General features: G+C 32.8%; 2 protein-coding genes and 1 long non-coding RNA gene across 9 annotated transcripts in view; 1 reads left to right on the forward strand and 2 right to left on the reverse strand.

Moving 5' to 3' along the window:
* The window catches only part of LOC132906495 (lateral signaling target protein 2 homolog), a 143,029-nt gene extending 133,685 nt beyond the window's left edge, over nt 1–9,344 (reverse strand). For both annotated transcript variants that reach the window (XM_060958744.1, XM_060958734.1), the window contains exon 1: nt 9,019–9,344. In XM_060958744.1, the coding sequence (XP_060814727.1) occupies nt 9,019–9,054 (36 nt within the window). In that variant the 5' untranslated portion in view covers nt 9,055–9,344. The remainder of the gene's footprint in view (nt 1–9,018) is intronic.
* A 596-nt stretch (nt 9,345–9,940) lies between these two features.
* The window catches only part of LOC132906504 (uncharacterized), a 52,053-nt gene continuing 37,418 nt past the window's right edge, over nt 9,941–24,575 (reverse strand). For 2 of the 5 annotated variants that reach the window (XM_060958756.1, XM_060958765.1), the window contains 7 exons: nt 18,556–18,822; nt 16,403–16,698; nt 16,125–16,166; nt 14,741–15,036; nt 14,099–14,297; nt 13,844–14,022; nt 9,941–13,658 (listed from right to left, as the gene is read on the reverse strand). In XM_060958756.1, the coding sequence (XP_060814739.1) occupies nt 13,208–13,658; nt 13,844–14,022; nt 14,099–14,297; nt 14,741–15,036; nt 16,125–16,166; nt 16,403–16,698; nt 18,556–18,822 (1,730 nt within the window). In that variant the 3' untranslated portion in view covers nt 9,941–13,207. The remainder of the gene's footprint in view (nt 13,659–13,843; nt 14,023–14,098; nt 14,298–14,740; nt 15,037–16,124; nt 16,167–16,402; nt 16,699–18,555; nt 18,823–24,575) is intronic. The other 3 variants (XM_060958773.1, XM_060958790.1, XM_060958782.1) reach the window with 3 other exon arrangements.
* On the forward strand, nt 18,712–24,236 carry LOC132906535 (uncharacterized). 2 transcript variants are annotated; one of them, XR_009657994.1, is made up of 4 exons: nt 18,712–18,853; nt 19,006–19,217; nt 21,286–23,474; nt 23,564–24,236. It is a non-coding gene; the product is annotated as an uncharacterized LOC132906535 (long non-coding RNA). The 2 variants fall into 2 exon arrangements; XR_009657993.1 differs by having other exon boundaries at nt 21,286–24,236.

Genomic DNA, 24,575 nt, shown 5'->3' on the forward strand with positions numbered 1-24,575 from the left:
GTAAAAGCAGGAAAATCCGCAGTCTAGATATAACAATTTCTCAAATTATATCGTATGAATACCAGAGCCGTAAAAGCATTAAATGTCAGGAAGAAGTTTACATTCAAAAGCCGCAATGTAGCCGCAGACGCCTCGTTTAGTGGAATACAGGATGATGGAAGGCAGGCTGCACAAGAGCTACAACGCCATTTTATCACAGCAAACTGGTTTAATTCGAAGAAATTCACGAATCGACCGGAAAAAAGCACAGATGTCCACTCTTCTTTACATTTCGATTGACCTCTTTATTCTTTAATCGACGCAATATTATTAACGATGACTTAATGACTCACCATGTGTGAGACCGACCGTAACAACGTTGCATCATTCCGAGGCGAAAGAAAATTATTTTTTTTAATGGAAAATTATGATTCATTAGAAACGAGCTGTTTCGTGAGATTTCTCCGATACTATGAATAATAGAATTTTTTTTTAGGAGTTTTTTTAAATAATCGTTTATACTATTATATTATTATATATTAGTATAATTTACATTATATGAACATCACAGGAAGAAAATCTGATAAATATACTACACTTATATTACAAGGTGATTCCTTACTGTTAATATCACACTGCGAGTAAAAGAGAATATCTTGATATGATATACGGTGATTGAAAAATTATTTAGATCATTGCCATTGAAAATTTGTATAAACATACTATATATATATTATACAAAATTTTGTGAAATTTAATTAGAAAATTATAGTTATACCAGTTCGTAGCTTTCCATAAACTAAATTTATTATATCATTTTCTGCTTCATGTGAGATTATTTAGGTATTTGATATCACATATTTGACATCAGACAAAACAGTTATGCAGTTACTCAATTCCTTAGCGTCATATGATGTTTCTGAAGTACCTGCCTATAATGTGTTTTCCATATTAAAATAGATATGTATATATACCAGAAACGTTCTTCAACCTCAAAGATTAATGTGATAAATAAATTCATAATTAAACGATACCTTCGTTTTAATCCTCTCATGATATATTTCCTTTTTTATAACGAACGCGACAGTATAATAATATATGATATAACCCAATCAAATTTGAAAAAGACAGACTAAGTTATTCAGAATAAGATGCATGTATATGTAGTCTCATTACGTACTTCTTTGCAGTGGATCATATCTGTACACATATGTGGCAATATATAGAGAATACAAAAATTGTAATAAACAGTCTTAATAAAAATTACGTAATGATGTTTTGTCTTGCCGATATTGAAAAAATTAACATAATATAAATTGTTTGCTTTTTGCCCACTGTGTATATGGAAAACGAAGTTAAATCATATTTATATGGAGAACAAAGAAAGCTATATATCAGTCAAATATATCAACCAAAGATTATCCCTACTCTTCAAATACGACATTAATAAAACAAAATATTTGCAAAAGATTCTTGACTGACAATTCACCAGGCTGTCTCATCATTTCTTATGCTTCTTTTTTAACTCGTTTATAATTGTTTTCATATAGACTTCGTATCGTCATACGATAAGATAAAATAAAAACGCGCGATAAATGATAATTTACACTTATACATACATATATCAGATTACATGACTACACGGAAGCGTTTTAATTTATAATAATTTTCTCTGAAGAGGATTGATCTCCCGTCTTATGTTAATCGAAAAACTTCTAAATATGTTCGTGAAACATAAAGAGCTTTAAATATTATTACTGTTTACTAATTTGGAAAAATTTTTTCCACCGTACACATACCCTGATAACTAAACAAACTGAGAATAATGAATTTTTTAATTAACAAAACTGTTCTATAAATTTCACATTTAAATGCCAATCTTCTTATTTCATCTTAACTTTCGCAAATAAATCATGTATCAAGCCGTAATATTCTAGGGAAATTTTAATACGAAATAAGATCGTCCTGTCGTCTTTCTATCTGTAATTCCATAATTAAATTACATTCTATTAATAACAACTTTGACTGGTACACGTTCATTATTCTTCCACCTCGTTACATTGTCAACCATTTTTCACGCGAACAGGAACGTTTCTCGCGTCGCGTCTTTCGCCAGATCGCAATAAAACATAAAAGGAGCCGGCGTGGCACGTGTAATTACGTCGACACCTCAAAGAGAAAGGATTTAACATGCAAATCAACGCGATGAATTAAAGCGAACGGATGTTTTTCACGGCGTTCCGCGCCGACGATATCACCGTAACGACATACTACGAGAAATGACTCATACGAACCCGTCTCGTTGACCCTCTTTCACCATAGCCAACCCTTGAACGCGACGCACCCGCATTTCGGACACCCTCGCGTTCCACAACCCGTTCATCCATGCAATCTAAACGTACGCACGTGTGCACGCATTTAAACGTCCACGTAATCTTGTGGTGTTCGTAATACCAGCATCCTGCTTGTGAACGACACTCCCTCCGAGTCCGTCTATTTTAAATATCAAAACTGTGTTTCACAGTCAATCCTGTCTTTTATTGTTAACGAATTTCTTACATTTTTTCGAGAAATAAAAAAATCGCCGTTTATATTATTACACGTGATTTACTATCTTGACTATATTCTAATGATCTGCTTAAAATATTTAATATATTTCTGCTTGCCAAAAGGATAGCCAGATTGGAATATAAAAATTGGAAAATTATAATGGTGAAGAAGATATCCTATTTTAATTGTTTATGCACGAACAATGAACGATTATGTTTCGCGGCAGTGAAAATGTGAAAATGTGGACGCTAAGAGCAGTTACGAAATATTTAACGGTAACGATTTCATTTCAAGAAACGAATGTACAAAAATATTTTAGTCTTGCTGTTCTTCTCGCTTTTTACAATGATCCATTGAAAATATGGAATTTTAAAAATCTTATAGAATTGCGAATATCAAAGTGGTTGATACTGAAACATTAAAAGTCCTTCTCTCGGTTGTAACTAAAGCAAGATATTGATTTCACAAAGAATTCGAGGGACGCAGCAGAATTGAGAAGATTAAATATTCAAAAATATTCGCAAGTATAACAGACCAACTATTCTCTCTTATCGGAAGACCGTGGATATTTATGCGAATTCACATTTCTACGAAAATAATTAGAAAAATGGAACCTGAGCATGGAACAGTATGTTTATGACCTGATACCAAATGAAATTTACGATTAGATATTAAAAATTGATTTCAATTTATACGCATGTATACATATTGAACTTGATCTCACACCGTTATCTGACATTCTAATTGGGACAACCATGATATCTCATTTCGCAATATGGTACGGCATTGAATTAAATGAAAGTGTCTCGTTGAACACAACTTGATGTTAAATGCATAGGATTCTGGCATACACCGGTTATGGTGGAACGAAAACATTCTGTGTCGACGCGATCTTCTCTTATTCCATATGATATTCAAATATTTAATTATTTTCTAAAGAAATTGATATTTCTCCTGGATATTAATATTCTGTCTAGCCTGGATGCGGTGACGTTCGATATGGATTAAACGATTTACGTGTCCTAGTTACTATATTCTAAACATCTAATATGATATTCTGTTGGAAATGATATAGTATGTAAATTGTAATATAGGATTCTGTTATAAATGATGCAGCTTGGTTCACTCCAATCGTTTTAGTCCACTTGATTCGAACGAATGTCGACTTTTTGTAAAAAGAACAAATTTTGGAATATCTGTACAGATATGAAAAACGATTTATCAAAAATAAAAATAGGACAGATAATCGAGATTGTAAGAAATGAAATAAAATAGGAAAAAATTTGAGAAATTATAGGTATAATATTCTAATAAATATTACTACCGTGTATAATACAATACTAATATTATGTGCATAATATAAATAATTAACATGCATACGTTTTCGTGGAAAATATACAAACATGTAATAAATTAACATAATTATGTAGATGCAACGATTTTTATACCAATTTCGGAAAGGAAGCAAGGTTATCTATATCTATGTTCGACATGTATATTTTTTTGTCATATTTAATTCTGTATAATAGAAGTTCTGGTTGTTACGCTTATTACTTTGACGTGAATATAAAGAACTCGTAACTGCTGTAAAATAAAACGAAACTTAGAAAGCATAAGTACACAAATACGCAACTTTTAATTGAAAGTCATTTAGTGTTACTAAAGTTTGAAATTAAAAGTGTATCTATTTATTTTTAATCAGAAATAATTTGAGACCTGTAATATCCATCGAAATAAAAAAGGAAGACCTTAATAAGCACATGTTCTTAAAACCTATTCTTATCGGGATATGAATAGATTTTCTTTGTTACTTTTACAACAGATATTCTGTGTGATTTCCTTTCACTTCGATCCAGGTTTCAACTCCTCGATGCAAAGAAATATGTATGTAGGTCTTCTGAAAATTCCTATTTTCGTTTATATTCCGAGACCACGACAGATCTCGTGAAGTTCTTTTACTAAATCTTGCAACTGATCAGTCGAAATTGGAATCTGTAAACTGCCGTGAACAGAAAAGCAAACTTCCACGTTTTATTTACTTTTCACAAACGAAATAATAAATAAAAATGCATCGTCTTCTTGGTAGATGAAGACATGAAGAAAGAAACGAATAAAATAATCAAAATATTTATAAGGTACATGAAATAACTGAAATTCAAGAAATAATAAACGTAGAATAATCAAAGTGAAAAATGATATTTTAAAACTAATATAGAAAAATAATGGACATGAAAGCGTCGTCTCAGGGCAACTAAACGAATAATCAAGTCGAAACTATCTTTTCTCTTAGCAATGGCCGAGGAGACAGGATCGAGTCGGTCGAACATACAAACTCGAAGGAAAGTTAATATCTATGGACTTGAAGACTGATATAGTTGCGACTGGCGAGTAGCATCGATCTAGCAAGTCTCTTTCACTCGGAGTGCAATAACTCGAAACGTTAATCGAGTTTAACTGGAGTCGACGGGCGAACGAGAAAACGTTTACCTTGGCTGATTCGACGCGTAAGAAAATAAAAAGAGAAAACCAGAGAAAATGTAAGGAAATAAGAAGGAATGGAGAGAAGGAAAAAGAAATTGCTTCGTGCTTTTATTTTCGAATTAAGAAGTCCGTTCTCATATACAAATTTTTTCTCGTTTCACGTTTTTACATATTTATTAAGGAATCTCAAAATAAAGAACTTACCAAATAAGAAAATAATTCTACAAGTTTTAACAATTGCAAACGGTAATTTCGTAATTGCACATTAAATTTGATCTATCGATCTAACAGCATCATAATATATTATTTATCTGCAATTCTGTGATTAAAATACAAAAGCGTGTACATACATAAAATATGCAAAAATATATGATAAATCACATTTCTCATCTTGTATAAAAGAGCAATTTTAAATTCAATACGTTAGCTACTCAATATGCGTGTTAGTCAACTTATTGAACATTTAGAAAGTATTAATAACACTAGCAGGCTAATGTAAATGAAAAGAAACTAACATAACTAACATTATTCGTTTCTTATAAAACATCATAGGTTTATCATCTATTTCCAAAATCCAGAATTCATACCTTCAAGTCCATCATGTTATTTTCATCTCTCGCTATTTCATATTAGTATATGTACTTCTTTATGGTAGCCAAATTTCGTAGAAGGCAGAAGATTGAAAAAAGTGGACGTATCGTATTTTTCTATATTATATTCATATATCCTATAAAGAATAAGCACCGAATATTTTTTATTATTAATAGTGTATATATACTATAGTCATGCTGTATGTAATCGTACTAAAAATTGGTAGACTCAAGGAGAATTGTCTATAAGTAAATTAATTTATATATATATATATATATATATATAAATAAATATATATATATAATAATATATATATAAATATATATTAGTGATATATATATATATATATATATATATATATCACTAAGTAAATTAAGTTAATTAGTAAAATAAAGAAGATCGTGTGATGAGTCAGTAAAACAGGACCTCCAGACAGTGAGTATGACTTATGTTATCTTTTGGCACTAGACTTGCGCATCCTAAGTGCTAATATCTACTCATCATAGAACTGACTCATGAATTTTATCTAATAACGTTTCGAGAAAGCGTTGAACCTGATCGAAACATGGTCAAGGCACCGTAAACTAACTGAAGTCTTTGCTTTCTCACCGAGGCGTAAACTTGAAAAGTGTGCTGCCCACTTTTCGTCCATGGACGACGAGGCCGAGAGTGCATACGCTAATCTATAAGAAACCGGTACGATTTAGTTGACGTGAGATTAAAACCATCAACTGTAGGTCGTCATTCCAGATAGGCCAAGAAATGTTAAATACAGGAAACTAGACTTGTCACATGCCACTATTAAACCTTAATTGCATATGTACGAATTTTTGAGATATTTTAAAAACATTTCAAGCATATTTCAACCCATGGAAGGTAGATTTAATGATATCCTCGATTACTATTTAATATTTCATGTTCCATTTATGAACACTACAAATATTGTATTTAGAGGAAATAATACATTGCTAAGAAATTGTTATGTATTTTTAATGTTCTGTAAAAGCAGAATGTATTTTTAATGTTCTGTATCAGAAGAACTAAAGAAAATGGATCGATAATGTAATGTAATATTATAAAAAGATATAATCTTTTAAATTTTTTAAGCTGAGACAGACTAAAATAGCTGCAAGAAATAATGATTTATAGTAATGACTATTACATGATTCAGAAAAATTTCAATAATGCTGCCAGACAACGTTACACAATGTTACACAGAAGTACATTTTCTAATTTGCTTGTTGGATGTACGACTCGCGAATTCCACGACAATTGTTCTTTGTATTATGTATTAAAAAACAATCTTACAATACCTGACTATATGTGTCACACGTTATATTTTATAAAATCCGGTTCTACTAGAAATATGTCAAAATTAATTTTCTTAATACACAAACCATCCTATAACCTATATTTCTTCCTCCGTACTGAAAAGACGATTTATCAGAAATACATACGAATACGTATTACATAAAAATACGCTAAAGAATATATTAAAGGCGAAATGGCTTCTCGAACGGTAGAAAACTCGGTTGAACGCTAACGGTTAATGGAATTCGTAGAAAAGTTAATTGTAAATTAATACGAAACATGTCGGTCACCTTATGACAGCTCGAGCAACATGGTCACGTGATGCTATACACATGTGACAGACCGACCATCTGCGGACGTACGTTAATACACACATAAGACGTATCATTAGATACTAATCGCTGGGAATCAGTTCTGTGGGAAAAACGGAACGACGCGTTTCGTCGTGCTGCATCATTTCCCGACGCGTAAGGTAATGCTCGATGCAATGAGGAAGCATCGAAAGAAATGAAATCCGTCCCCCGTTCTGCTGTCGCATTTTCACGTGCGCGGCGATAGCGTCCACGATGCGACTTCGAAAGCTGGCGACAAACGCGCCCGACCGACAGAGACAGAAAATCTTTTCCTTGTACGTGCAACGAATGTACAACACCCACGAATATTTCTACGCGGCAGAAATACACGATTAATTAAACAAACTGTACATGTTCCTAAAGATTGTAGTTTCTGAGACGAAAGAAATCTAGTAGATTTTCGAAAAATTTCGTGTTGTTCGAGATCTAACAATTCAAGTTATCAAGCTTAAACAGGATAGAGATGCTAGAGTCATGTGATATTAGATGTAGGTTGTTGACAACGAAAGAGAAAGCAACTGGGTAAATAGGAAATACGAAATACGACACAAACATGGAATATCTTTGTAACTATTGGAAATGTTAATTAGAAAAAGCGGAAACCTATTTCAATTTTAAATTCAAATTCGATTACTAAAAATTCTTACTTTCCATTTTCGCAGGTTGTATTATGTATTTGATATAGAATAGCTAAACTGCGATGTTTATTTATATAATTGAAATAAAACCTAAGCACAGATTTGTGTTATCCATTAAATATTAGGATAAATATTATACTTTTCATGTTTTCTGTGTTTTTACATATTATGTGCGTTTGTTCATCTTTAAATTTCCCATAAATGTATAAATACCCATACTTTAACATTTACACAGATAATATAGCAATGATGCAATTATGAGTTATACATGTATACCGGAAATAAAATGAGCTAATTAATTGCTATTTTAAGTAATTCGATTTATGTACTAAATTAATGAGGGCATCCTCTCAGTGATACCTAAAGTCGTGGAATATTACCACAGATTCTAATCTTGTAATTCTTTGAATAAAACATCACATTTAAAAATACGAAGAAAATAACACTATCTTTCCTCTGATTAATATTATTTTCCAAAATAAGGCAATTTGTCAATCTTCCTTATACATGTATTTGTGTGTGTATGTATGTATATACACCTTATGTATGTATACATTTTCATAAGAATGAAAGGAAAGTATCTCCGTGAACTGAGATTAATCGTCGAGGCCATCCTGTACTGAAAGATTAAAAACCACTAGGGTCCTATAACGTATCAGCTGATCAGGCCATATTCCATGATCGTTACTTGCAATTTCGATTAGGAGGGATATCTTGAATATACATACCATGCATATACATAGAAATCATGATAATTCGTGACGAAAGAAAACTTCGAACTGTAAACAAGGACGACGTGCACTCGTGTGCGTATCAATGAAGTACGTAAGTACACGTATATCACGCAGGTGTAACACGTCGCCCGAAGCACTTCGGGATGTCGTGCGAATTTTCACGAAACAGGTGGCAACAGCGCGCAGGTCCAACATACAGAAAGACAGGGACGAGGAAGGAAAAAAAAAGAACGAGCGCACGCGTTCGATCAAATAACCAGTATGATAAGGAACGATATAAAGACGTTGAAAAGAAAAAAAGGAAAGGCACGTTTAAAAGAGAGAAATAATAAAAGTAGAGATGAGCAACGAGAACGAAAAGAGAGAAGAAAAGAAACTCACCTTAGGCCTGTAGAACCATTTTCTGATCGACTCCATCGTAGGGCTGTCGAGGATGTCGGCAGGCTCACGGGCGAGTCGTCACTGCGCCTCTTGCGGCCAAAGCACTTGCGTCATAGCGAAACGTGCCACTACAATCTTACCAGAAAGCGTCACACCACGAGACACCAGCCAACCGCATACGAATTCGAGTTCTTTCGTCGAGTATCACCATCAAACATACGACCATCAACGAATTCGGTCGAACTACACATCCGAAACTAAACGTCAAACGTGAATCCCGCGTCCGTAAGACTGACTGACTGATGAGCACAGACTGCAAAGGCGCAGCTTGCTGTTGCGCACGCGTTCGTTGAACATCATGGACGATGTGACGTCATGATTTTCGACAGAATTGCCATCTACGCGTTATATTTGAATTCATTATTTGAATTAAATAAACGACGATTGAAGTTAAATGACTTTTTTAAATTAAAAAGATTAAAATACATATTATTATGATTTTGAGACAGAGTTTGGCATTTTAATTCGTTTATAAACGCAAATATTGATTTACGTTATTACTTAATCATTTATGTTATAAAACTATTCTATCTTAAATATTGAAATTAATTAAACATTCTTCTGAAAGCTTCTCTGAATCAGTTAAAATTAAACTTATTTCAATGTCAAATTTAATATGGGAATGTTGTGTAAAAAATCAAATATACTAAATATATATAATAGAATTTTTGCCTTAATTTGCCTTAATTTTTGTTTGCCTTAGTGTTTAAATTGTATAAAATTATATCGTTTAAATATTTCACGAACAAGATATTTTTTTCTCCTTAGGTTTTAAATTATAAGAATAAAATAATCTATATATGAGAGAATGTATGTAGATATTTCATATAATAATTGGGTTGTAAAATAAAATTACCAGCGATACACAGAAGGAATTTAATAATATTATCTTGAAATTTAACATATTTTGATCTACGTGACTAGATTATAAAAAAAGCAATTAAAAATGTATGACTTTAACAATGTTAAATATTATGGATCACAAATTATGCACATATACATACGTAAGTTTCACAATTTAAGTATACAGTTGGATTTAAAATTACAAAATAAGTTCCAACAAATTTACTTAATATTAAAAAACTGTCTATATATATATATGTAAGCCTCGAGTTAATAAAATAATAAAAATATCGCGATGAGCTCTACTATACAAGTATATGAATTACATAATCTATAACTTAAGACGAATTGCAATATAATGTTATACAAATTCCTTCGATTATGTTAACAAATTAACGTCAATACAGAAAACATAATTCTATCGAAAGAATAATAGAAACTTATGCTATCTTTTTACTTCTTGAGATTCATATACACGTGTAAAGAAGTGGAATGTATATTTCTACCACGATAAGTAGTAAATTCTTCTTGAACACTTACAAATGAATTTAAATGTAAATAAATTTCCAATACATTCGAACAGATTCTTTTCCCATAAATTGATAGGCGTAAATCTTACTAGAGTAGAAATAGAACACACCTTGTGCTTATATTCTCAAGAAGTAACATATAGTGTTAATTTTATTAGTTTGCTTAAAACTTTTTGAAAATAATATATCGAAGATATTTAACGCTATATTCTCTACATCCTACAATAACTAAGTTGTAACTAGATTTAAAAGTTTTATTTTCAAACATTTCATAATAGGATTATTAACCAAGATGCGAGTCATTATAACTAACAAAAATATATTATGAATTCTTTTTTTTTTTCTTTTTTATTACAAGGCAAGAATTTCAATTTTGGGAATAAAAACTTTGAGGTAATTAAATACCACCAAACATCATTGATACACATACATGAAACAGTGCTTTAGCTCAAAAAGTTATAAGCAAAATGCTTCTTGTAAGCATACATACTCTATGTACGACTTTTGTGCAATAACACTTTTCCCATGACTGCCAAGACAGCCCTTATAATTTCGATTATACGTTCTGTATATTTTTCTCAAAAACTGTAAGTAAATAATTGTAGTAAATACTGGTTACGTAACTACAGAAACATCTATTGTTCGATACAAGCATCACTTTACATTTGCTTGAAAAAATGCAAGACTTTCTACTACGCGGGTAGTAATATCAACTCTTTTTTCTCTGTTTTAAATGCAATGTACTACCACATTTCACTTACAATCTATGCAAACTCACTACTTATCTAAGACATCTATATCACTTGAAATGAGAGTAGTTGAGTAACTTCTTGGTGTATTATATTACACAAATTCTTTTTCTTTCTTTTTGCTTTGTGTTAAATGTTCGAATCACGTAATTGGTGAATTCCATTCGTTACAAACATTCAAGGTCATAATTAATATATCTGTAATTGATTGCCACACAATAGTTAAAATATTTCAAACAGTATGATCTAATATATATCACCTAAAATAAGAAACATCTAAGTGAATTACTTGTATTATTGCACAGTGAAATATATCAGGAAATATTTAAAGCGATAAATGAATATTGATAGGTTTTTTTCGTATTAATTACAGATTTCAATAATTATGTCATAGTATTTTAGGGATTGTATTTAATTTAAATCTTCTAAAATATAAGATACTGATCTTATCGTTCTTTTAATACTTAAACGATAATATTAAATTTTATAAAATACACAGGCTTTAATTAAAAACTTCATCAATAAAATATTGAACGTATGTGTAGATATATTAAACAATTAGAATAAATTTTTTTACTAAAATAAGGTTTCTCAAGTTGTTTTAGGCACAAAGTAGATACTTATCATAAATAAAATACCGAATGTATAATAGAGAGTTTCGATATTTGCTTTCTTAAGTATTCTAAATGTCAGACTAATCATATCATATAAATAAGATAAATTGTTTAATCGAACGTGCAATTTCCAAAGTTATAAAAATATTCAAATGTATTATATTCAAAATCATTTCGTAACGATCGAACATAATATCATTTAACAAGCCTTAGGGATATAAAAACACCAACGTGTGAAAATTCTGTGAAATTCCTTATATAAATTCCATTGGCGAAAAGTTTTACAGAGAAAAATCCTTAAAAATTCTGTAAATCACATACAGTTTTGTTTTGTACCAATATTACTTCTACAATGCAGCTCAATACAGATTAATATAACGATATAGAACCACTAGCGAAAACATTAATGTGATTGAATCGATACTATTGTAATAATAATGCTACTGGAGAAACATAGTAAGTATTTTCTGCATTGTAAGATAAAAACTTTTCGACGTAACTGTAATACCATCAATTCAATTCCTACTTAATCAGAAAGATCGACCACATCTCCAGTTAGCATTCAATATCAAATTGCTTGAAAAATAATGTTAGCATTAATTAATGTATTCAATGTTTAAAATGCGTGGCATGAAAAATAAGAATGTGAGAAAGAAATATCTATTTCCTAATATAAATGCCGGTTATTCACTAGCATTGTCACAAGAGAGACTATAACAATCAAATTTAGCAACAACTAATTTAAGACTTAAGTTTAAGGCAAAACAGTGCAATAAACTCCATACTATTTATACATAACTTCAGTGACCGATAGACCACAACACCGTGGAAAAACGGCTAAAAATAGTTGGTTTGTGTGATGATAAACTCGTTGTAAATTTAATAGTGCTAACATACGACGATAAACTGATTTGCTAAAAACAAAATTATTTAAACAAGCAGAAAGCTACGTATGTGGCTACGTATATGAAAATAATTCTCTACTGTCATACAATCAATTTCTATCATCTACGATGGTATATACAAATTTTGACAAAAACACATCGATAAAAACAGAATCTCACATCAAAGAGTTTCAATTACGATTTAAAGGTGCGACACAAATGCACAACAAGTTATATAGGTAAGTAGATGGCACATATGCTTGTGAAATAAGAAAAAAAAAGGAAGATAAATTAACAGACTACTCGCTGTAGCATTAGTAACTGGATAAAAAGCAGGAAAAATGTACTCTCTTACATACGTGCTGTATTTTTAGCCAACTTAAATGCAAAGGTTGCCGTGAGTCGTGAAAGGATAAATCGTTGGCAAGATGAAAAACTCTTATTTTCGTTGACTTGAATGCGTGTTACTGAGATTGGAGAATCAATTGTCCTTTTTCTAAACACGTTGCTTAACTAAATCCAAACTGCACTTTTCGGCACTGACAGAGCCATTTAATTATTCGAGCGTTACGCTCGACGATGCTCGGTGGATCGTTAACCCTCTGGTTGGAGTCGTCGTTACCCATACCAACACTGCAGTCATTGTTCTGCCATTGACTACTCTGATTCGTTTGGTTGTTCCCAACCCACGAGTAAAGACCTAACGCTGAATCGACCGAGCTAACGCTATCAAAAAATACAGGAGACGACGAGTTTGAATCTGGTTTCGTGATACGTTGATAATTTTCCGAATCGAGACCTAAACAGTCAAAGAAGTTCTCGAGTTGGGTGATCGACCGAGGAGGCCGCGCAGGTACTTTATTAGATCGACCATTATCCTGACGCCAATAGCGATCGCTAATATCCGATTTCGATCTCAGAATTGGTCGGCCGCGTCCTTCTTTCCAGCCGTCGGAAAACCTGAGGCAGAGATACAGACTTTTATTATTATGTACTTTGGCTAACGAAAGAGAAATATTAAAGATATCTTGTATGAAAAAACTGAACACTTTTAAATCTTCTCGTATTTTTGTTTTCACATAGGGTACCTTTGATATCTTTAATATCCTTTGAGTGTTCGAATTTGTCCATATTTAAGAACGTACCTTGAGTTGCATGTCGGACTATAATCCGTTTGACTGTTGCTGCTCTCAGAATCAGGACTGTAGCGTCTTACGACAGATGGTGGGGTACCGTTAGCGTAACTACCTCTTCTTGAACGATCTTTTTCCGTCGAGTGTTGAGTAGATGCACCGCTATCACGACGTATATGACTCCAACAATCCTGAAGCAAAATATTTCACTCCATGAATAGCGGTTTCCATTTAACGTTACGAGACATCTTTAACTTTCAACTATACCTGTATTACTGGCGGAGGTTCGCTACGAGGTGTACAGTGTCCGGACGATCCTCCTGAGTCTCTTGCAGTCGCTCCATGACTTAGCTTGCTAGAACCTGATGACTTTTGTGTTCGACCACCGGCAGATAACACGCTACTCGCATCACCACCACCTGAACCTAACGAACGTCTGATGTGTCTAGAACTGGAATAGTAATAACTTACATGAGAGTAATAATTTTATGTTTTACAAATATGAGGCGCACTATGCGAAATTTTTTATTACTTACAATTGTTGTTCTCAAGTTTTAAAAATATTTAAAAATTAAATGAAACTAATTCTGATATTATCTTTAATTTTCAGTCGAAAAAGATAAATTGTTCTTATAAAAATATTTAAATTAAATAATATTGTTCAAATAATAGGAACAAACTAATATGTAGTAGCACTATAAATAGCTATATTTTTTTAGAATATTATTAGAGCTTAAAAGTGCAACTAATTAAATCTCATAAATACTTTTCAAAAGCACTTTGTAGACCCACTTTCGGAAGACCTAAACTACAGTGTGCATAAGAAATTAAGTAGAAAAATGTTCCAAACAACCCGTGAATTCTATAATTATATCTATCGGAGCATACATGTGAAAATGTTTTGAATACCTGCGATAACAGACTGAGTCTCGTTTGAAACTGTGCTCTGAATAATCCGAACTAGTTTCACAATCTGGGCAATTGCTCGAAGATTGATGATGGCCGGATGGCTTAGATGATTTGGTCGATGCACGTGGCGACAGGGACGCCCGTCGTCGCGTGCTAGTATGGAGGTCAGGCAAAGATTTGTGACACACGGTGTTTTCCACCGACTGCGAGCTGGTGGACTTCCTCCCGGTTCTTCCGGATGTATGTGAATGTGAATTGCTGCGGCCAAACTTAAAACGAACATCTTGCGAGCAGTGCTATAAAAATGATAAAAATAGAATTTAATATGGGCTTATGGTATATAATTTCACCGTAAAAGGTGTATGTACATATATTTCTGAAACTTTTTGTTGACTGCATTATTTTGTAATTGTTGCTGGAAAATTTTGGGTCATTAGATTTAATAGTGCAGATACAGTTCCTCCTGGTGCATGTCTTGTATATCAGATTGTTTCGATTTTGGATGCATGATAAAATTCTATATAAATTAATTCAAATTACAATTAATACAAAACATACAGGAATTATCACAAATAATTGGCAAACATCGATTTATTCCTAATTTTTTAGAAGTCGTGTATGTAGTGTGCAATAGAAACGTCGATCAAGAAATAAGGTATATCTATATTATTATCTTCTTTTTAACCGTAACTTGTATTCCAAATATCTTAAAAGTATCTCATCTTCTGAAATTACGTAAACAATTAAAGTCTAAAACCCTAATTATACGTATTGCTTGATCCCAAATTTGTAGAAGTTACATGTATGGAAAATATTAATCAAAGAATTTAAAACCATAAGAGAAGTTAATCAAAATGATCGATAGAAATCCCGTACCAGTTTCCCAACAGTTTGATCATCCATGCTGTGCACGTGTTTAATAAAACAGTGAAGGAATATGTCTTCCGTGTTAAACTCGCGAACACGCGTATGTACAACGTCCGGTTCCTAACTCCGTTTCCTGTCTCCGACACTTCCATAATTACGATTCATCGCAAGGAAGCGTGCATACGTATTCGTGGATAAAACGTACGAAGGACAATAACACCACATATCGGCGATGAATTAACAAGTATTGCAAGACATTTAAGACAGTGACACTATCGTGAAAAATTATATCGCTTATCGTATATCTTTCTACTATCTTGTAAAGTAGCATAATTTTACGTCAGCGACAACGAATATGTTCATACATTCAAAATCTTTCAACGATAGTGTATACGTGTACGTAAACATATAGGATATAAAAATACAATAAAATTATTGCAGTGCATAAAATATTCGGAATAAATCACAGCGAAACATTTCAAACGGAAATAAAGGTAAAAACTAAATCACGACTCACGTCGATCTTCGCTCGAACACGAACTATATGTATTACACCGAGCTAAAAATATATATGTAGATTATAGAACTGCAAATAATCAGTAATTTTGTTTTATAAAAATGAAGACAGCTGAGAAACGAAGCAAATTATAAAAATTAATATACAGTGAGGTATATAACAAGGAACGCGTCCACACGAACTGATGCTACAACAAACAAAAATCAATTACGTATGTAGTTTGTTGTCGGATACCTCACTGTATTTTCAATATTTACTCAAAAGTACGAAGATTTTACCTTTATGCGGTCTTCCTCGCGAAGATTAGGTGACAAACTGCCAGGAGAATATCGGAATTTCTCCTCCTGTGGGATACCATTCGCTTGGATGATCGTCTGCGTTGGGCTGTCAGGAAAGAATACGTTCTCCTTACTATCGGTATTTAACAACCGACGTAATTTCGTTTGCAGCTGATCTCCACCGGTGCTGCTCGGCGGCCCTGAAATCGTGCGCCGCTGCGGAACAGGAACCAGACGTGGACTCTTCGGTGGCAGTGCGGGTGGCAGTGTTTGTTGAGGACTCAGAATTCCGTCCGCTATTAGGCAGAGACGAAATAAACTTTTACGTCACATAATTAATTTCGTCAACTGTTCCTGGGAAATTTTCGACTTTAAGCGAAAAACAGAAATTCTTTTGTTTTCTTTCGTACTAGTATATGTATAATTGAATGGCTATTAATAAATGTATTTAAATAAATATATTAATTTCAAAATATATCTAAATAAACATATTATGAATAAAAAAGGATAGTATCCTATTTAAAAAAATTAACTCGACCTTCTACTATTCCATCTGCAAAAAGAATAATTTCTTTTTAGGCTACACCGTATTCTCCTTCATTTATAAGAACGTATTTTTTATAATATCACTTTCTTCAAATATTTGATGGTAGTTAGCTAAAACAGACATACATTTTAACTTGTTGAAAATTTTTGTAGACCTGTACACGCTTTTAGAAATATCCACGTCTAAGCATCTTTTAACACGATATTTCCTGCAATTTTCATCACGTGGAAATAATTCATATGAGAATGTGCAATCTTCTTTTTGGAGGGTTTCGCAATGAAATACGCTACCTGGACGGGATTGGTCTGTTGGAAGTAATGAGTTTGGACATAGCGATATCATGTGTCGCGTTGAAAGCAATCTACAAGAGGTAATCACTTAACGGCTAGATACAAAATTTATCCGTTGATTTTAGTAAGAAGAAATACAATGGCTCTAACTTCCATTTTTATGATTAATGTGCTTAGGATGGTTTTAAAATAGAAGCTGAATTATGAACGTAGGCAATAGAAATAGTTGGTTTTATGAAAGTTTTGTTAGTTGAAAATTCTATGGACATTTATTTCGTGTTTGCTCCTTGATCGATGATTACAATTTTCTCGTGAGATCGTAATGAAATATATTTTGTAATTTTTTAACTCGACGCAGCGAGCACCTTACTTGTACACCTGCATTAAGCAAAACCGTTGACGGCAAACGACTCGTTCATTTTCCGGCGCGCGTCCGAAACGGTAAAAGTATGCTGCTAAGAATACCACAGCGATCGACTGCAAAGGATTAAGTAAAATCGCACGATCATTTAATCCACGAAAAGTGTCTAATGCCAGGAAATACTCTGGCTATCGAACGCTAATTCGACGATCTTAAAATTATTTACATTTATAATAGTTACAAATGCCTCTGAATAATTTTCATTTTTGTGAAAAACAAAGTATCTATTATTATCTACTATTATTTGTTTCTTAAAAATTATTTTTATCGCCTATCTTCGAAAGGCTTTGATTATTTCATATCAAAATACATAATTTCTTTTAGCTACCAGATAACATAGGAGTCAACACAAATTAAAAAAAAAAACGAACCTTTTGCGTATTCCACGTATTTTATGAATAGTACAAAGAAAGAATATGCCTGGAGAGAGACAAACGCGAGGAAAAAGTGAGGTGGAGAGCAAGGTTAAAAACAGAGGATTAAAAGACAACAGAGAATTAGCTGTAAAGGAAATCAGTAGCAACAAAACGAACAAGCAAAAATCTCGAGAAACGATTACGGAAGCATATACAGGTATCCCCATAAACACGAAAGCCAAACTTGTTACCGATTCCCATTCAGCTACAGTATAACATCCGTGCGAAAAGATCGAAGAAAGCTTTCGAAAGTGCTCGGACAACCACTTACAGCAATCTCGTCGATGGCAAGTTGCCCGGCAATGAAACGAGGAAGCGTATATATAATACCGACACATAGGCACACATATGTGTCTGTAGTTGCGTACAACTGTTAAACAGCCATGCGCGTTAAATCGATTACGTGGTCGAAAAGGTGTATACGTATACATCGAAAGGTGTATATAGAGTATAGCATCGAACTTCTCCAAAAGACTTACGCCTGTCCTGTTCGTGGCACGATGCCCAGCAACAAGGTGGCGTCATCGGAGCAGGTGGCAGCTGCGACGGCGACGTCGGTTGCATCGAACAGGTCGACGTGTTCCCGCATTTTCTCAGCAGCCTGAGAGGCGCACTCGGCGCGCTCAACTGCGAGACCTGAAGATGACCACTGTTCTTCAGCTCCTGCTTCCGGTCCAGCACGGTTTCGCTCTTCACGTAGAACGCCTTCGTCTCCTGGAGCAGTTCCACCGCGCTCTTCCGCTTCCCTGTAGCACGTGACGAGGAAACCAGACGGCTGTAAGTGACACTCGAGTAAAAACGGTAAATAGCTCGCTTCCTGTAAACGGATACCGTCCAACCAGATACCAGCCCGACAGGGTTAAGCCACGTGCGCCGGCACGAGTCTCTTTCTAACTACGCCGAACCTTTGTCCCTGCTTACAATTACAGCAAATCGCTGGTTCCGACAGGGTACAGTGAGGAATCTTTGGTGTTCGAGGGAGTATTTCCAGTGGAAAATTACGTTTCGGTTCTTTAGTATAGGACTTTTTTTGCGATTGGACAGGATGTTGCAGGAAGTTTAATACAACAGGATATATAGGGTTATTGTTGAGGATGCATTTGTACTTTTGGAGATTCTAGGCGCAACATCGTCATAAAGTGTAATTATGTTTTGAAGTTATGTTGTAAAACGAGGCTTCATAGGGAGTGAAGCCCCACCTTGCACATTGATAAATGCAGCCCCTAATTATTTTACATGTAATACATAGAATAAAGTCTGTTCATTTGAAGCTTCATTTTCGAGAACATAGAGTTTAAATGTACATATATTTAATAAAAATTAATTCAGCACACGAACTCGATTTTCCTCGACTTGTTTTCGTACGTAAAACTGACGAGTTAGATATTTCAATTCTTCTAAGGCATTCTGGCTCTTAAATTAGTCACTCAAGGAAAAACTGAAAATTAACAAAAATTAATTGAAACTGTATCATCAATAAATCAAAGTCTTGGTCAGAAATATGATCTGATGTTATAAAACACCGTGGAAATTCCTGCGTAATGATCTTCTAATGCGATTGAAAATTAATTCTAATAACGAAAGTATTCTAACGATGTCGGAAGCGATTAATAACGGAATGAGTTCACTTTGCGTGCTATAGAGAAAATTTCATTGGTGGTTCAATAACTGTAAATTCGAATTCTCCATTCCCTTTCCTCGACTCGTCAGGTAAAAATGGCTATTAGTAGTAAGAGGATTAGTGGTTCGGATAATGATTGGTAATGATGAATGTACTACTTGATACTGCTTGGTAAATTACCAATCTTCTTTGTATAACGGTTACTATACAGGTAAAATTTTAGAGCCTATACATACATTTCAATCTCCATAATAGGATCTCCATAGTAAACTGAAATATTCAGCAAATTTTCTATCGCAAATAATAATATCCTAAATAAACACGAAGAATTCATATACCATTCTATAACTATTTAATAGCTGTTTAATTATTATTTAATGGGTAATAATCGTTTAATGATTACATTTAATAATAATATATTTAATGATTAAAACATTGTTATTCGCAGGAACTCGAGAATAAAACTTGTAATAATTAAGCAGACAAGCTAATTATTAATTTTAATCTCTGAATGAATATTATATATTTCAACGGTTAGTAATCTGTTGAATAGTGGACTATTTTCAATAGTTGACAAATTTAGTAATTATAACTTTGTGTTTATTTTTTCTTAAACCAGTTTCGCAAATATTCGCAACGGAAATGACTCTTGAACAATGTACGATGAGTACACGCAATTGCAGTCTAATTAGCCAGTGTTAGTGGCAATTTATCGTAAGAAAAGCATCATTAGTGAAAATAATGAAGACAAAATCTGTGAAATACAGAATTAACGCATTAACAGAAATATAACATTGAAGTCCTTCTACTAATTCTACCAATTATTTTAAATTCTGCAAGATTATTTCAACCAAGTTATTGACCTGTATCCATATAGTGTTCGTAAAAATTTGCATTTATATAAAATATATTTTATTCCAATCCATGAGATCTTTTAGAAAAAAGATTTTACAAATTCAATTTTTTTCAAACTTACGAAAATGTCTTCATCTAAAAATTATTATTTGAACCTGCGGTATTCGATTTTTTTGTGTCTCAATATCTCTTTAATTTCAACGGAGAAAAAAGCTTTTGATATTTTAAGGAGATCATTATCACATAACCGAAACGAAAAATCACGTACATCAATAAAGATTCTGTAATATTTTCTTCGAATTTAAGAAATTTTTTTAACAATGTAAAACCACGGTTTGGTCGAAAATAATCCAATGGATATAAAAAAAAAAAAAACTTGTATGAAATCGTGATTTATGCTCTGGCATATAATTTGTAAATTATATTTTTCTGCAGAAATCATGGTAGCATTCATCCTTCATCAGAACGTATAATATTCAGCTGTACAAGGAAAGCTACACACATTGATCTGCCTATCCATAGACGTCGAACGACTTATATATATATTTTTTAACAGATACATAAAGTAATGAGTATATTAAGTGATTCGCACAATAAAAATGATATCCAATGATTACATTTAAAATGTCTATTTAAGTTCAAAAATTTATAATACCTAGCAACTAACTTGTTCATAAAAAAACAAAAAGTGAATTAGTTATACGATTATTCATATTCTATTTTCTTTTTAAAGGTTTCTGAAAAATGTGAAATATGCATGGAAGCTATCTGTAACCAGGTACACCGTCTTTTTCACCTGCAATGTGATATTGCAAATATTCCTTCAGCGCTTATGCGTTTTCTCAAAGGTATGTCACAACTATGTGAAAAAAACTGTACTTGAGGTAAAGTATTGACACATTTTATTAACATTATATAACAACGATAACCTCGAGTATTGTGAAATTACAAGCAGTAAAAAGATATCCTATAATTTAAGCTACTAAATTAATAAATAATTCAAGTTATGAAATTTATCGTTTGCCACGAATAATATAATAATATTTACACTATATATATTCTCATTGTTATGATATAACAATATGACATACGAATAACGAGTTTGTAATAGTACGAGTATATACTAAAATGAAGGTGATGCAACGTGAATTACTAAAGTTAACATTATATAACAAACCACAAGCGTAAATTCAACGTACAAGCGTCGACTGAAATCGTGGAGAGAGGAAGCATTTCACCTGTGAATCGAACTGTAATACCTATTTCAAAAACCTCGCAAAATATTATGAATGCAGGCAGCGTTCTCAATAGTTTCACTTTAACATAATTTCCGAATAGCCACAAGCACATCCTGTTGTGGTAACGACCCACCGCAAACAATGAAGAAAAAATACAGTCGAGTCAATAGTTCGGGAAATGGAATGAATAAAAATCGTGAAATTTATGCTAATCGTTCACCACATAAAAAATAACGACACATAACAAGTAAATAACGTGTGTGTGTGTATATATATATATATATATATATATATATATATATATATATATATATATATATATATATATATATATATATATAAGTACACTTTTTTTAGCATAAAATGGTAATACTGTTTACAGTACAATTGTAGTTTTTATTTTATTTGCATTTTATTTTATTCTGAAAATATACTGAAGAATTATTCATACAGAATTAATACAAAATACTGATTTTTCGATATTTTATTCTTGAAACTTGAAAATATTTCTATTTGAAGAAATTTTTGTTTCTATGATTGCGTGCATACGAGAGATTCAGTAGGAAAGAAGTACAAGATGGATTTTTTCTAAAGACGAGATAAATAGAAGAAAGGATATATTAAAACGTGGATCCTAGAGGACTTTACCTTCAATTTCCACGTCTTTGTGAGTGCCTATGAAAACGCGTTTTAACGTTGGAAAACAGATTTTTCTATTAAAGTTTAATTTTACCTGCACTTTTCCACTTCTCTTTCATATTTCTTAATCCGGCTAGGATCTTGAAATTTTGATATCTCGACTTTGTTCTCATTACAGCGAAGGAACAGGAACATTTCTAGAGTTTTAAGATCCAACATAAAATTTGTACCAGAATGATTTAATTTTCATATGTTATTCGAATTTTAGATATTTTTCAAGCTTGGAAAAATACAAAGGGGTCGGAATTGACTGAAACAACGCAGTAAGATTAAATTAGTGATTTTATCAATTATGCTACTTTTCTTCTTGACTCTTTAAATAACATACACTGTACACGTTATACAGCGATTTAGCGTTTCACTTAGTATTCGAAAAATTCCACGTAAACGACACAAAATTGACAAATCTAATTGTTGCAGGTTCCTGACTCCAACATACATACGTAAACAATTTGAAAAGCGATGGCTGGACGCATCGTTGCATTCGTCGATCGATCGTGCCACGAAAGGAAGACGTAAATGAAAGTGACGAAACGGGTCAGCAACGACATAATGGAAAACAGTAAATGGAATGGAGGATGCACCTTTTTCCGAGCAATGGGGAATGGTTTGCAGCGATATGTTCGTGTTGATGAACGATAACGACATGCAACTGAACCGGAAGCCAAGTAGACGCGCAAGCTTTCGTGTTGGTTAACAATATTTTCACCTAACGTGGCGACCACCTGAGAAAAAATGTTTCCACGCTGTGTGAATGAAAGTAACAAGATTAGATAGTCGACAGAAATAAACGAAGGACAAATTACGCATAAGAATCTTCTTGGGCCGCCATCGAAGAAGCTACCGTGTACTGTACAAGGACCTTATAAATAATTCACGATGGCACTCTAATTACGTTAGGAACTTTTATCAGTAGGAATCCATTTTTCACCTCGAATCATCGTAGATCCTGACCACCTTCAACCTTATATATACGGTGGTTGAGGTACCTTGAATAATTAATTGTTATATCAGATTGTTTTATGATTTTAATCTTACTATAGTTTTTCAAGGAATCGTCACTCTAATTCTTAGGTGTTCTATCTAGCGGAGATTACATAGTCTGTAAACTGAGAAAACTGAGTTTAAAGTTTATGGAGTTTAATACTATCGTAAGGAGTTAGGAGTTTAAAAAACTGAATATTTATTGCTTTCTAAATAGAATTTTACCAATGAATCATATTATGATATTACCAATGAATTAGTGTTCTTTACTCCAATAAGAGATATGACGATATGGATAATTACAATTTTTTTTTTTTTTTTTTAGAATCGAAGTAAAGCAGCAAAGGACTGGGGCAACGAAATATTAATATACGTGGTCTCTCATTTCAATTTTATTAAAATTCCTTTTGAAGTATGAACGATCTTTTTATCCAATTCTGTAAATATACTGATATTGAATGCTTTGATATTTTCTACGCTCCCCATGGGTTGTACAGATTAACCCTTTTGCATCTATATCTCGCGATGTCGTTTATGCTTCGAGAGGCGTTTCTTTTCATTGACATACCAGACATTTCATCCGCGGATGTGAAAGGGTTAACGATCCTAAACTCATACCAGGATAGCTCCTACGTTCAAAAATGTCTTGTTTCATTTCTCTTTAAACGTTGACGCGATATTTATAATGTATTAAGGTAAATATAATTGCGTACCATAGAATAGATAACTGTTACTAATACGATAAAAAATGTTTAGTACAGAAGCTACTAAAATTCATAGCGCAACTACTAAAATTCAATTCGAAAGATTCTTTTATCCACCATATATACATATAACTGTCATATTTTGACTTTTTTAATATAAGTTTTACATTTTAGTCAGACCTGTCGTTAAATATTGAAAACCAGATACGCGTGTTATCTCGTCCCTGGAGTCATATGAACGATATTGCGTCGCGAGATACGGTGTCTGTGAATGTGAATAGGTCAAACAGCGAAAGGATTAACAGACCTTCTGGCTGGTTCGATGTTTTTGCCGCGTTACGCCAATGCAAAGCGACAGTGGTGCACGTGTACGCACTTTACACGCGCGTTCGGGTTAA

The sequence above is a fragment of the Bombus pascuorum genome, chromosome 1 (assembly GCF_905332965.1).
Source record: "Bombus pascuorum chromosome 1, iyBomPasc1.1, whole genome shotgun sequence".
In the NCBI taxonomy this organism is placed as follows: domain Eukaryota; kingdom Metazoa; phylum Arthropoda; class Insecta; order Hymenoptera; family Apidae; genus Bombus; species Bombus pascuorum.